Source organism: Rhinoderma darwinii, chromosome 12, assembly GCF_050947455.1.
Source record: "Rhinoderma darwinii isolate aRhiDar2 chromosome 12, aRhiDar2.hap1, whole genome shotgun sequence".
NCBI lineage: Eukaryota > Metazoa > Chordata > Amphibia > Anura > Rhinodermatidae > Rhinoderma > Rhinoderma darwinii.
Window position 1 is genome coordinate 75,803,390 of NC_134698.1, and position 14,093 is coordinate 75,817,482.

General features: G+C 44.1%; 1 protein-coding gene across 3 annotated transcripts in view; it reads right to left on the reverse strand.

Annotated features, from left to right (window-relative positions):
* Positions 1–14,093, reverse strand: part of NIN (ninein) — a 73,535-nt gene that overhangs the window by 35,184 nt on the left and 24,258 nt on the right. For all 3 annotated transcript variants that reach the window (XM_075844091.1, XM_075844092.1, XM_075844093.1), the window contains exons 4-5: positions 8,107–8,276; positions 1,829–1,868 (exon numbers count right to left, since the gene is read on the reverse strand). In XM_075844091.1, coding sequence (XP_075700206.1) covers positions 1,829–1,868; positions 8,107–8,276 — 210 coding nt within the window. The remainder of the gene's footprint in view (positions 1–1,828; positions 1,869–8,106; positions 8,277–14,093) is intronic.

The following is a 14,093-nucleotide window of genomic DNA, read 5'->3' on the forward strand; positions in this document are numbered from 1 at the left end:
ATCTGGAGCCAGATCTTCTCTTAGTGTCAGTCTTCACTGCAGTTTTGGAATTCTATTCAATAACCCTGACCAGTGCCAAGTGCTCCTACCTGGGTGATGTGCTGATAAATACCCTGCAATATAAAAATCTACTTAAAGGGGTTTTCCTGTTTCGGCATATAAATGTTTTATTATGCATAATAAGCAAATTATACAATTTTCAGTATACTTTCTGTATTAATTGTTCATGGTTTACAAGATCTCTGCTTGTTGTCATTCAATATGAACATTCATTGGATACTCCCAGGAGATTTAAATCTGGTCGTGTGATAGGCACACAGGTGCACAGCTCGTTACAGTACAGTTATCAGAGCTCTCTTGCAATGAGCCTTGCAACCTGTGTGTCCATCACATGGACAGGTTTTTATATCCCCCTGGGAGTAAGCAATGACAGCAAGCAGAGATCTTGCTAACCAGGACAAATTCGGATGCAGAAAATATATATTGGAAAATTGTCTAATTTATAAATATACCAAAAAATATTTGCTGACGCCGGAATAACCCTTTAATCTCAGGTCTTGTAATAAAGCATAGGAATCGCCCCCCCGGGGTGACCCCTTATGATTTAGTAACTGGAGATCGAGCAGCTTATAAAATAGAAATGAGAAGAAACAATGCAGGATTATAGGAGCCGATAAAGACGACTTATGAAAGGTGATCCTCTGCGGGAACTGCGGCGAGGGCGATGCAGACGATTATATCCCAGCAACACCGGACGCTTCATAACACAACGTCCTTTACGGTCATTATGGCGGCTGAGTTACATATTAAGCCAGTGCTGCCTGGTGACCACACACTCCGACTCATGTAATGACGTGTTTACACAGCCATATTATGTATCCAAGTCTCATGCACAAATCTCTTTAGGGATTATGCCTCAATTCCTAATAGTTTTCAAGATTTCTGCTTGCTTTCAGTGAATGGAAATACTGATACTGATCATGACCAACTGACCAAAGGTGCAGGTTTCATGGCCAACTGACACAGGTGCAGGTTTCGTTACAGCGTATCAGAGCTCTGGCTAGTAACACGTTAGTTGGACATGGTTTTCAGTTTCTGGTTGTACATTCACTGACAGCAAGAGGATGTTGAAAACATTGAGAAATTAATACACAAAGACATTGGGGTTGCACAGACATCAGAGCCATTTTGAAAGGATATGTTCCTAATGTATGATCGGTGGAGGTCTGACCACTGTGACCCACGCCGATAGCGGGTACTAAGTGCCACCGCAATGCCACCTCGCCTCCTGTCGGAAGTTCTCATCCTTTTCACATGGTCAGCCATTATAGTCAATGACGGACAAAGCGGTCATCTGGAAAAAGCTGGCCACTGCCGTTTTATTGTAGCGTTTGTCAGGGATCAGTCATTAACAGCAACGATAGAAGGCCCTTTAATAAATTATTTCCGTAATAAAGGGACACTCCTTTAAAACCGGATTTGTGGGGGCATCTGAAGACTGGAGTCTAGAGGGGACAACCCGTGTCTTTAGTATCATGGTACCTCACAGAGGGCACAATACAGGCCTCATATATTAGAAAAACTGGCCTTGTTGCCTATAGCAACCAATCAGCGGTCAGCTTACATTTCTGACACTGCTCTGGAACAATGAAAGCTGCGCTGTGATTGGTTGCTAGGGTCCACAAGGCAGTTATGGATACGAGGCTCGTACTTATTCGACCTTACACGGATGACGCCTTAATATAACTGCCGACATCGCAAAAGTTCCCCATCCCAGTTTATTGCAACACTTTTGTAGGTTTGTAACCACACTTAACCCTTCATTTACCTTCCGCTTCATATTCCTCTCCCTCTTCACTCCTCCAAAGCTGAAACAGAACAAAACAGAATTATGAGAATTCAGACAAACTTCAACCCAAGAATATTTAAGAGCATTTCCACCCAGAATAAAAAAAAACGTACAGGCGTAAAAAAACAAAAAGACCACGGAAGGAATTTATTAATCTTTCAATGCCAATATAGAAATCGCAATTTGTGCAAAAAAAAAAGTTTTCGCCTTCCGAGGCATTTGCGCTGCTCACACCACTTTACCACAAAGTGGGCGGGGCTTATCAGACGTGGCCCTTTGCGGCATGACAAATTTACTATAATTTACACCTGAAACTGGCATCAATTATAGCGCAAGACTACTCCATATAAGATAAAAATTACGGAATTCGCCCTTTCGCTACTATTGTTATTCTTCCTTCAAGTGTAATGACTAGGCCGCTGTGACAAAACGTCCCCCAGCCGAAACAATCATGTGAGGTGTTGTGAAACGGATGAAATATCACTGCGTCCAGAAACCATATAGAACACCTGTTCACTGGGCAGCGCCAAATTAGATCGACAGTCAGCAGAAGCCCCCAATGTTGCCCGCCTCCTCATAACCAGATTCTATTGTCCTCATAAAACTGCCCATTTCAGAATGCAAAAGTCATCACCCCCCATAGAGCAGCCGTGACTTTTTTTTACTTGACCAAGAGATTAAAATAAAAGGTCATAGGTCAAAACTACTCAAAAATGGCTTCCGAAGGGTATAAAAGCGGGAGGGGGGGGGGTCCCATTGTAGAGTCTCACGGAGCTTTTGTCATCTAGATCTGGTATTGTGCAGCAGCTGGATGATGGGTGGGAGGGTCACAACTATTAACACGCAATGGTCCGAAAGAGAACGCTCAGAGGCTCCATTGTGCACATTCATGGAGGGCTTATAAGCAGATGGTCAGGGGTCTCCGTCTCGCTGCTCAGGAACCTGTAGGAGCATCTGTAACTCATGTCGTCTAATAACCCAGCAATTTTTTTGCGCTCCGCCATCTGCTTCAAGGAGTGGACTTTGTTCTCCTCAAGTACAGGGACTCATTTCTAGAATTATTATGAGATGGGACAAGCGGCTTGAATGGAGCAGATTTGGCGCCGTTCACACCTTCCTCCTGATTTCTATATCACATTCTTCAAGAAGCACGGGCCAGAACTCCCATGGGTGCGACATTCCCTCACGACTAGCTCTGTATGATCAGGATTACATGTGCGCCCTACATGTTGGCTTCATAATCATCACCCACTGCTTCTCTTCTATTAGGACATCTTGTAAGTGCCTTAAAGGGCCACTACACCTAGACTCTCTTAAAATTTGCTCAGCAATTGTATGCTATGAGGGTAAGGCTCACTGTCATGTTCTTCAATGTGGTGACTATAGGAAGTCCAGAAAAATATATAACCAGGACCGGTCTTAGGGGTGGCGCAACCTGTGCGGCCACACCAGGTGCGGCCCCCTCCCCGCATGAAGAGGGTGCTACTTAGCACATATGGGCGGATGTCCAGGTGTGTAAATCACAATCACCCTGTCCTGGCTGTTTGGACGAGTCAGTAAACGTACGTCTGGCCCATGTCTAGATGAGGGACCATACACCCGATCCTGGTAGTCTGGAAGAGTGTCCCTGTCTGGATGACAAAGAGAGTACCTACCAATAGCGGTCTAGATGAGAAGGCAAGCATGCGGAAAATGTGGGGGGGAAGCAATAGCCCGGTGCAGGGTGCCAGTCCTGTTGATAGCAACTAGTCACTGGGTGACCATCCCCAAGTGGACACCCCCTTTAATTTAAAGGTGTCTGTCCTAGAGACAGCTGATATTCATCCCTATATAGATTAAATATTAATCTGGCAGCCATGTTCTTTGGGCGTCCGTGGTTACTAATCACCTGTACCATATCAATCTTTCCGGCTATAAAATAAATTGTAAATTCCTTAAATAAAACTACAAAGCAATTAAGGCGCGTTGAAGGTCGGAACAGGCGTCTCCGAGCTCGGTCGGTTATTACTTAGCATCTTCCCCACGGGGGCAGGAATTCAGAACGACTACATAATGAACACGAGCCGGGTCTCGCTGATTAAATAAGGTTGGGCGAACTATTAATATTAAACAGCGGGTCGCCACCACATTCATTATGTAGTCAGTGACTGGATCCCCGCAGGGAAATGGATCACTATGAACTTATGAATCACATTCTCATGCTCGGCCTATCGCTGGTTTTGTGTTACCGTCGAAGCGGCTGAGCTGCGGGGAGCAATTTTTTCTTTTTGAGAAAAAAATATGGTTTTATTTATAAGTCAGAAGAAGTAGCAAAATGAGATTGGATAGCGGTGCAGGGCATGATGGGATCTGTAGTACGTCACAGGGGCTGATGCCTAGTCCTTATCTAACTGGAAGGGCAAGAAACAAGAGCGGGGCAGGGGGATGCCCGGGGCGGCAACATGTTTTGTGGTTTTATTTATTCTTTCCTAATGCAAACATATTCAACCCATCCTCCCATGGTATTTTTTTTTTTACATACGTGGGTTAGCTTCAGCTGTATCTATCCAGTACAGGTAATCCTCTGATCGCTAAACAATACATTTTACCTGGACTGATACATTGTAGCAAAAAATATCAGAAGATGACAGGGATTAGTGCTGCTGCTGATATATTAAACCGAGGATTGTCTAGACTGGATACGATTGTAGCCAAATCAGTATTGGACCATTGTATGTAAACGTTGTTCTCATTTACTGACAGCAAGCAGAGATCTTCAAGATCAAACGCAAATTAAAACGTGAAAAAAAAAAAAAAAATAAGTTCTCTCACGGCGACAATCTCTGTCAATATGACCTACTAGGCCACATGGATGTTATAGATCCCCCCCCCCCCCCTGTTTAGGACCCCTTGAACAGAGAGCTGCTCATTCTATGGCGTTCTTGCCATGTCCACGGACAACTATGGCCGTTATGTGATACTTCATTTCGCTTGAAGAGGCGACTGAATTATTAGATATTTTTCACAGAAAAGCAAAAAATCTGCAGTTCGGTGCTGGATTATCAGATGACGGATTAAAGGAAATTCACTGTACCATTATAAACGGCTTCTAAATGTAATTTTCTCCAAGTGGAGAGAATTATTGAACTGCAATTTTGACGAATGGCATAATAAGAAGAAGATAATTTGTGGTGACCGGCCCCATGTGAGCGCTCGATCATGTGTTACCAGGTCTGATTGTCGGATCCGCATGGCTGGAGGTGGGGAGACCCGGCTTCTATTCCTCGCGTCTACTCCACAATCCCAACTCTGCTCTGATTAGACAGAGCGGACGATTCAGGCTGCACCTTAATGAGCAGAGAACCCGCTCGCTGCTGAAATATTAATGATGGCGGCGGGCAGGAGACGTTCTGGAGCGGAGCCAACATTGTTTAAAGTGCGGTTCAGTGTTTGAGGTGTGTGTCATCCACAAAGAGCTTTTCTTGTTCGTACGTTGTTACCACAAAGCGATTTACGAGTTGTTTTACTTCAAAGTTGTACGAGGCGAACGCGGTAAATGCGATTAATTCCTCACAGCGCGACACAAATGTGCAGCCTAATAGAGGGGTGTATGTAATGTATGATGTAGCAGAGCTGAACCTGTCAATTTAGTCTTTGGAGCTGCATGGTTAGTGTAACCTTGGATGACTCATTTAGAATGGCGGCGTTGCCCAAAGATCCAGATTTCAGCTGCTAATTATTATTTGGTCGTTATGGGCATCCCCTCCTGTTCTTGTCTGCACTTGTTTTTATACAGAAGGCCCAGAGGGCCAATCAAACGTTGTTTTTTTCCTATGGTGGCATCCAGCGGGTACCCACAATGACTGGCCCTGGCGCGGATTAAAGGGACAGGAGGTCTTAAAAGGACTTATAGGTCTGCTTTCTTGGATCCAATTCTAGTTTTGGCTTAAGAAAATACATGAAAAATCTGCACTGTGTGAACAAGCCCTTAGGGCTAGGCTATAAATGTGTAATGTCAGAACGCCATTATATATATATATATATATATATATATATATATATATATATATATAATCACTTATACCAGTGTTTCCCAAACTGTGGCTTTCCAGCTGTTGCCAAACTACAACTCCCATCATACCCGAACAGCTTGCGACAGTCAGGACAGGATGGGAGTTGTCGTTCTGCAACATCTGGAGAGTCACAGGTTGGGGAACACTGACTTATACTGTCAGATATTAGACTATCAGACTCAATTTGGGATGTAAGACAGATATTTGGCACTCCAGCTATTGTAAAAGTACAACTCCCAGCAGGCCCTGACAGCCTTTGGCTGGAATAATAAAGCCCTCAGCTGTCAAGGTATGCTGGGAGTTGTAGCTTCCCAACAGCTGGATTGCTGACCCCTGGATTAGACCATCTCCATGCCCTGTATGTATCCTTCGGACATCTTTAGGCGGCTGCATTTTAGCGTTCATGTTATGGCCCAACCGTGGGTTTATGATGTTGTTAATTTGGGTAATTAGACACGCCGTCAGGCCGGGATTTGCGGCTGGAACACGGACGCTAAAATTCCGTCACATTACGGCGTCTGAATGAGGTCTTAACCGGCTTCCCTATAGATTTGCCACCGTTGGACCTTTTACTCGTCTCCCAGAATTTAAAATATTAATGAGACGGAATCTAGATGAATGTGTCTGCCAGTTATCCATCACCAGGGAGAGCCTCGCGTGGCATAACATCAATGAGGGCATCAAATAACACATGTCACAATGTAATTTAGTTCAGGAGTATTAAGGTTATTAAAAGCCTCGCACATCGTTAGAGAAATTGCCGGAATCTTACAAGCCTTCTGGTGATGGGGAGCGCCGTCTACTACTGCGTGATCCTCAATCCGAGGACTGGGAGAGAAAACATAATTAACCATATTGTGAGGAGCAGCTGTACCAGGCACGCAGCGCATCCCAGGGAAAAAGACAAAAAAACTAGGATCTAGAAAGGCCCCTGAAAATCAAATCGAGCGCATCGCACCGGGAGGAGAAGCCAATCAGTATTCACATCCAGGCGCCCGGCGCCACCTGTGTATTTGCTGCTCGTTGTACATTGTTAAACATCTCAAGTCCTTGGAGGGTGGAGCGTAGACCTGATCTGCCGAAGACAACCACATCTGCTTTATTCCGTGCCGACTTCCACATACCCTTGTTACATTTTATATGGCGACTATTACTTTTTGATATAGCGCCAAATTATTCATCTGTGCAAGGAAAATATTCACATCAGTGCTTGTAACCAGTGGCGCTCACAATCTAATTTCCTGATCATACGCAATTTCTTAGGACGCATTTCCGCTAGGACACAACCTTGACGAGAAGGGCGCAAAAAAATGTCTAACATTGTAATGGTAGGTGCTCTTTTAACAAAAAAATAAATAAATAAATAACAATAATTGTATTCCCCATGAAATAATGATTCTGAAAAAAATATGTTTTACTCTACATTGTGCCGTTCCTCTGTTATTCCTCTGGAGAAGTATGAATAAATTGACAACTGGGTGTTACCAGTTAGGGGGGGGGGTGTCCCTACACAGACTGACACTGTCCAATCAGTGCTGACAGAGTGAGACTGCAGGGACACGCCCCTTTGACAATGAGAATGGCAACACCCAGTTGTCAATTTATTGATAAATTTCTAGGAGGAATAACAGAGGAATGGCACAACCCAGGTCCCCAATGCTGCATGACAACAGAGCTAACCAGGGGTAGCAAAGGTGCTTGCGTGCCATGTGCCAAAGGTGTGTGGTGCCAGGGAGCACTAACAAGCCACCCTGCCTTGGCCAGCACATTGAGATACAGGACTAGGGCAGTAAACTGAATCTTTGTGCTAAGTGAAGGCCTAGCTATGGCTCTGGAGCGGAGGACGGAGCCACCATGCTGCCCACCTAGAATGGATATTACGTTTATACCATTTAGCGCTCAGTTAGAACAACCCATAAATCTGCTCAGGACATATTAGAATTGATGAATTCTGGACCATTGGGTTCGTGCAGACAGATACGGTTACTCAAGGTAAGGACGTAATTAATCCAAGTCGATCCTAACCCATAACTGCATGATGATGAAGTACCCAAGCGGCAGTCAATTTGGTTTCCTAACCACACAGATGACCCACCAAAGATAACAAGGTGCAGCCCGAGAGGCTCCCGAGCAAGTATCAGTCACCCACCATATGGCAAGGAACAATAATGTCCCCCCTAAAGCCATAAAATTAATTTATCTTACCTCTTCACAGTTCCTGGAGCTGACCTGCGAGGACCTCGTCCCTTCATCTTCAGGTTCAATTACGGTCTCTTCATCAAACTCTTCCAGCGAGTCTTGTAGCTCCGGCACCGAGCGGCGGCCGTAACGCTTGCCATCTTTGATGTATTTAGGCTGGGCTTCGGGGGAACAATCTGGTGTCAAAAATCAAAATAAAGTAGTTTAGTTCTCTGCGCAGAAATCGATAGAAGGGCCTCTGGCCTTTTGTGATAACAGGGTTTTCGAAACGGGAAACGTTGGATAATGAAGCAAAATCCCTTCAAAGAATGAGGTTTAATTAAAGAAGGAATACAAAATTCGACTTTCTGAAGGTGTCCAAGTCGTCAACCTTCAAAAAGCTCCTCAGTCATCGCAGCGGGATCCTCAAGTAAAACGGGCTTATACATAGAGCGGCATTGATCAGCCGTTCCAATTAATATTCTAGAAATGTTCCTTCACACCCTCTCCATGTATTATATACAAGTAACTTTGATAGTTCAGTACAATGTATCACCGTAGGTAAAACGGATACATCTTAGTAGTCTTAGTTGTGAAAAGTATTATGTCTGTATGGATATTACAGGGCTGGTCTCGGAACAAGACCGATTTCTACCAAAAACAGCGCCGTGCCGGTCACTGGTTTGTGTCTGGATTTGCAGCTCAGCTGCATTGAAGTAAAATCGGGCTGAGCTGCAATACCAGACACAACCTGTGGACAGGTGTGGCGCTGTTTTTGGAAGAAAGCAGCCATGTTTTTCTAATCCTGGACAACCCCCTTTAAAATACATAAAAATGTCAGACTACATTTTTGTAGGCATTCAATGGTTCATAATAAAAAGGACAGATTTACATCAACCTTCAATTGCTGGTCTTACGGTCCATACTTGGTGGGCTATGTGGCCATCAAGTGTAAAATGGAAAAAAAAGGTATATTTTTGTGTAAAATAAATAAAACAGAGGGCATTGGATGGCAAAGACAAAAAAGAAATAAAAAACTGCATCTACCATTGGTCAACTAGACGTCCCGTCAGGAGTTGAAAGCTCTTAAAGCCGGTAAAGGCCAGAGACTGGAGACTCTAACCTCAGGGGCCATTGCCAACCTCTTAGGCTGGCCATATTTGAGATTTTTTACCGGTTCCTACCAATTTGTATAGGTACCAAGAATTTAGTGCATTTGGGGACAGCCCAACCGCCCCCAGATGTCTCTTGTTGGGTGAGAAAGAAACGTAGATTGTGGCGGAAATGTGGCGAATGATTATTCGGCCAACACCGATCTTATTATATGTCCAGCTTCTCCTGCCATGTAGTGTCACTCAGCAGCACTTTACTGCTGCCATGTAGTATCACTCAGCAGCACTTTACTGCTGCCATGTAATGTCACTCAGCAGCACTTTACTGCTGCCATGTAATGTCACTCAGCAGCACTTTACTGCTGCCATGTAGTATCCCTCAGCAGCACTTTACTGCTGCCATGTAGTGTCACTCAGCAGCACTTTACTGCTGCCATGTAGTGTCACTCAGCAGGACTTTATTGCTGCCATGTAGTGTCACTCAGCAGGACTTTATTGCTGCCATGTAGTGTCACTCAGCAGCACTTTACTGCTGCCATGTAGTGTCACTCAGCAGCACTTTACTGCTGCCATGTAGTGTCACTCAGCAGCACTTTACTGCTGCTGTACAAGTCACCCACACTTGTGCAAACATAAGAAACCCAAATGGTGAACATCCTGGTGTGAAGGTCTGAAGATCCAGATCCTGACCTATATGTGACGCAGGAGTACCCACGCTATTTTTAAAAGAGTTGACTCTTCTTAGGGAAGATGTTATTGCTCGGACCAGCAATCCCATCCCGACGACAAGTCAGGAGGACTTATTGACAACTAATCTTAAAGGGGTTTTGATTTTGGCTTCTTCTGGATCAACGCCTGTAAAATATCCACGGGTTCAACCTTACCAGGAACGGAGTTCTAGATCACAAGGAACTTCCTACTACACAAATACTCATATTATGTGGCGAGAAACCCTCTAACACTACTTTCTCACCATTTTTACCCCATGCCTTCCCACGCACCATGGATGAACCAGAGGAACCATTGGACGAGTGTGGGCAACGAACGGTTTTTGTTTTTTTTTGCATGTTGTCAATACGTTATGTTCACACTTTGGTATTGCACTACGTTGGGCGTATACGCCAGAAGAGCCCCCAGCACATATGACGAACGTATCCATAGGGCCCAATTCCTACGAGTGCCCTTATGGTGTATATATTGGGATACCCTTTTTCCGTACTGAATGGCGTAATAGGCTCCGCTATTCCATGCAGAGGAATACGGAAAAAAGGAAATAAAATCCAAAAAGCATACTTTTACTATGGAGTCCTAAGGGTGGCATACGCCTGTACAGTGGTATACGTTGCAGCCTTCCTTCAGAGGTGTATTTTGGAAAGTCCTCCCAATGTATACCTCCGACGGAAGGCAATAACGAAGTGTGAACAGAGCCTAATCTCCAGACATGATGGGTTCATTATCCAAAGGAACAAAGGGAATTTTACAACGGCAGCACATTGATCAGCACAATATCAACCCGGGTGGTCGGGGTCCCCTTGTCTTCCTCAGTGTTTTTTTAATGTCATTGAATTTGGTCTCATTCATTTATATTCCATCATGTGGTTCAAGGACAAAAGAAAAAAGTCTGGACGACATGAAATTAATAAGATCTTAGATGAAAAGAGTGGGGGGGGGGGGTGGGAAGGAAAAAAGAAAAAAGGCTTGATTGTGATCACAAATTTTTTTTAAAAATTCACAAAAACATCTTCAGCCGTCACATCAATGGGAAGGCGTCTTTGAGGCAAACACTTCAAACCACCTCATGAAATCTGGTCCTGCGGATGTATTCCTTTACCAGCGAGCGGCGACTTACAAGAGTATCATCGAGGGGCTCTCCAAATATATTATTTAATATCCAGCCCTGAGAAATACCTGATTTGGTTGGAATAACAAATCGCATCCGTAAATTCATCCGCAGCGGGGAGCACCTCTGATCCGTGCCAGACGCTGGTGTTTTGCCATCCAAATTCATAATGGCGGCACATCATAGGGAAACAATTTCTCCGTCAGTAAATCGCAATTTAATATTCTTTTTTATCACGATTTACTAGTGTGAATTACAAAAAGGGTTTTCGGTGGTTTTTTTTAACGCCCGCCAGCAAAAATACTCGCTGGAATTTAAAGTTTATTTACAAAAAAAAATAATTTGAGTTTCACTCTAGAGCTCCAAAGGCAATTTTCGGTCATGCACCAGTCACAGTAAAATCACAGGTTGACGTGACCGTCACGTGACCTCAAAGGTAAGCCATATTTTTACCACAACCAAAAGTCGCCGTGGAGCCCTAGCTTAAAATAACAGAAAATATTGAGTACTTCAGATATTTTGTATTGATATCTAGGACTTTTCTTATACTCTAGTCACATCCAGAGCTGCATTTAGAATTCTGCTGGTTTCCTTTTAGCTCTATGGCTGTATGATCTTATATCTTCCGGTTGGTAAAGATCTGTTTTGTTAAGTGCAATGAAGTGGTGATGAATCCCGTACAGTGGAATGAGATTTTGTAACTCGCAGAGATTATATGGAACAGAAGCGCGCATGCTGAACCGCCACTCCATACAAACTTCTTATAGCGGTCGTGTGAGTGATGAAAACCGGGGAACTCAAGACCCCCACGTACTAGTGATTGGGGGCAATTCCAGCTTTATAGCTTTAAGAACCCATGCTGTGGATAGGCGATCATTTTTTATTATCAGGCCGTTAGGGGCGTGTCTGTCAGCACAGTGCTGACAGTTCCAAAAAAGCGACCGGCAGAACTTTAGATGCAGTTCTGTATGTTAATAGGGCAACGTAATAGAATTGAAATGCCCGCCAATTGTCATATTTGTACGTTTTTAAGTTCCGCAGCAGTCATATTGGATGAAACGTCATCCCAGGAGTCCGGGCTGCAGGACATCAGAGGGATGCATCGCCATGGCTACCGGTAAGTATGTGTCTTTTGTTTTTTTACGGGCTATTTTCCGCAACTGACTTTCTGGGCGAAAAACTGCACCAAAATTTGGTGCGTTTTTCGGCTGGAATTCCCCTGCGGCGTCCAGGGCGAATACGCGGTGTGTTTTTACGCAGCGTATCTGCCCTGGGTAAACATAGCCTTATCGTTTTGAATTAGAGATAAGCGGCTCCAGAGGTGTCTGGTAACTGCTCACTTTCCCCTAACTACATAGGACTAACAATACCTTCCTACGTAAAATGTATAGACAGGGCGAATATCCCGTTAAAACGGCCATAGGCATAGAATAATTGTGGGTCAAAAGATAGAACGTCCACCACTGACATGACATGGTCTTCAATCCATAAAACATACGGGGGTCATTCAACTTATGGGGGTCCAGAAACGTAGGTGAAGAGGTAGCAGCAGCACCCGGGCACTGGAGCCGGAGGGGGGCGCAATGGCCCTTCTACCACTTAAGTATTATAAATGGCACATGGTAGGAGGAGGGGGGGGGCTGTAATATATTTTGCATTGCGGCCCAGAAGCCACAGGTTACATCTCAGTGGGGGTCATTGGTCAGATTTGCCACACACAGAAAAAAATAAAAAATCCTGGGTACAGCTGCGCCAAAACCTAATTTGTAATTATAGGACAGACACCGTCTGATACGAAATTAAATTCTACCCATTTTCTAGCCCCCCCCCCCCCCCCCCCCACCACCTCAATTGTGGATTCAGCGCCGCTACTACAGGGTCAAACGCAGCAACCCCCGGCCCTCTGTCTTGAATTAATCTCCTTCATTTATTAGCGACGGACAAATTTAATCATGGCTACCCACCACGGCGTAAACAGATGAAGACACGGCCAGGGCGCACACGTGCGTTACTACAGTGTAACGCGCTCGTTATATCAGCATACAGACGGGTTTAATGGCGGCCAGCGTTAGAATACAAGGAGCTTTCGTATTCTAAGGGTATGTTCACAGGCACAAGTAAAAACGGCTGAAAATTACGGAGCAGTTTTCAGAGAAAACCGTCTCTGATTTTCAGCCATTTTTGAAGCTGAAATTTATTTTTTTACGCGTTTTGAGCCGTTTCTCATTGACAATGAAAAACGGCTCAAGAAGCGACAAGCTCCTTTTTACGCTCCTTTTTTTAAAACAGCGGCGTAAAAAAAAAACGCCCCGTCTAATCAGAACGCCGTTGTTCCCATTGATTTCAGTGGGCAGATGTTTGTAGAAAACTCTGCGTGTGAATATACCCCAATATGTTAACAGCCTTTACACGAAGGGAGAATAAAAATTGAAAAAATATGGAAGTGTAAATTTTCCTGGCACATTCCAAGCAGACGTTCATTTAACAAAGATACGTCTTAAACGTTCAGAACAAGCGGCGATGATGAAAGCGGAGCCGTCACAAGGGCTTTACAAATTCTGTCACAAATGGCGCAGCCGAGGCCTCATGGCTAATTGCAAAAATGAGATATTATCCGATATAGAGTCATTAGGGGGAATGGAGATCAAACATAGAACTGGAGGAGAAGCGTCGCCCGCAAAGCGTCAGTCCTAAATGTCAAGAATGAGAGATTTACAGTAAATCAAACATATCTGTCTATTAAAGGGGTGTTCCATAAATAAAGGGGTGTTCCATAAATAAAGGGGTGTTCCATAAATAAAGGGGTGTTCCATAAATAAAGGGGTGTTCCATAAATAAAGGGGTGTTCCATAAATAAAGGGGTGTTCCATAAATAAAGGGGTGTTCCATAAATAAAGGGGTGTTCCATAAATAAAGGGGTGTTCCATAAATAAAGGGGTGTTCCATAAATAAAGGGGTGTTCCATAAATAAAGGGGTGTTCCATAAATAAAGGGGTGTTCCATAAATAAAGGGGTGTTCCATAAATAAAGGGGTGTTCCATAAATAAAGGGGTGTTCCATAA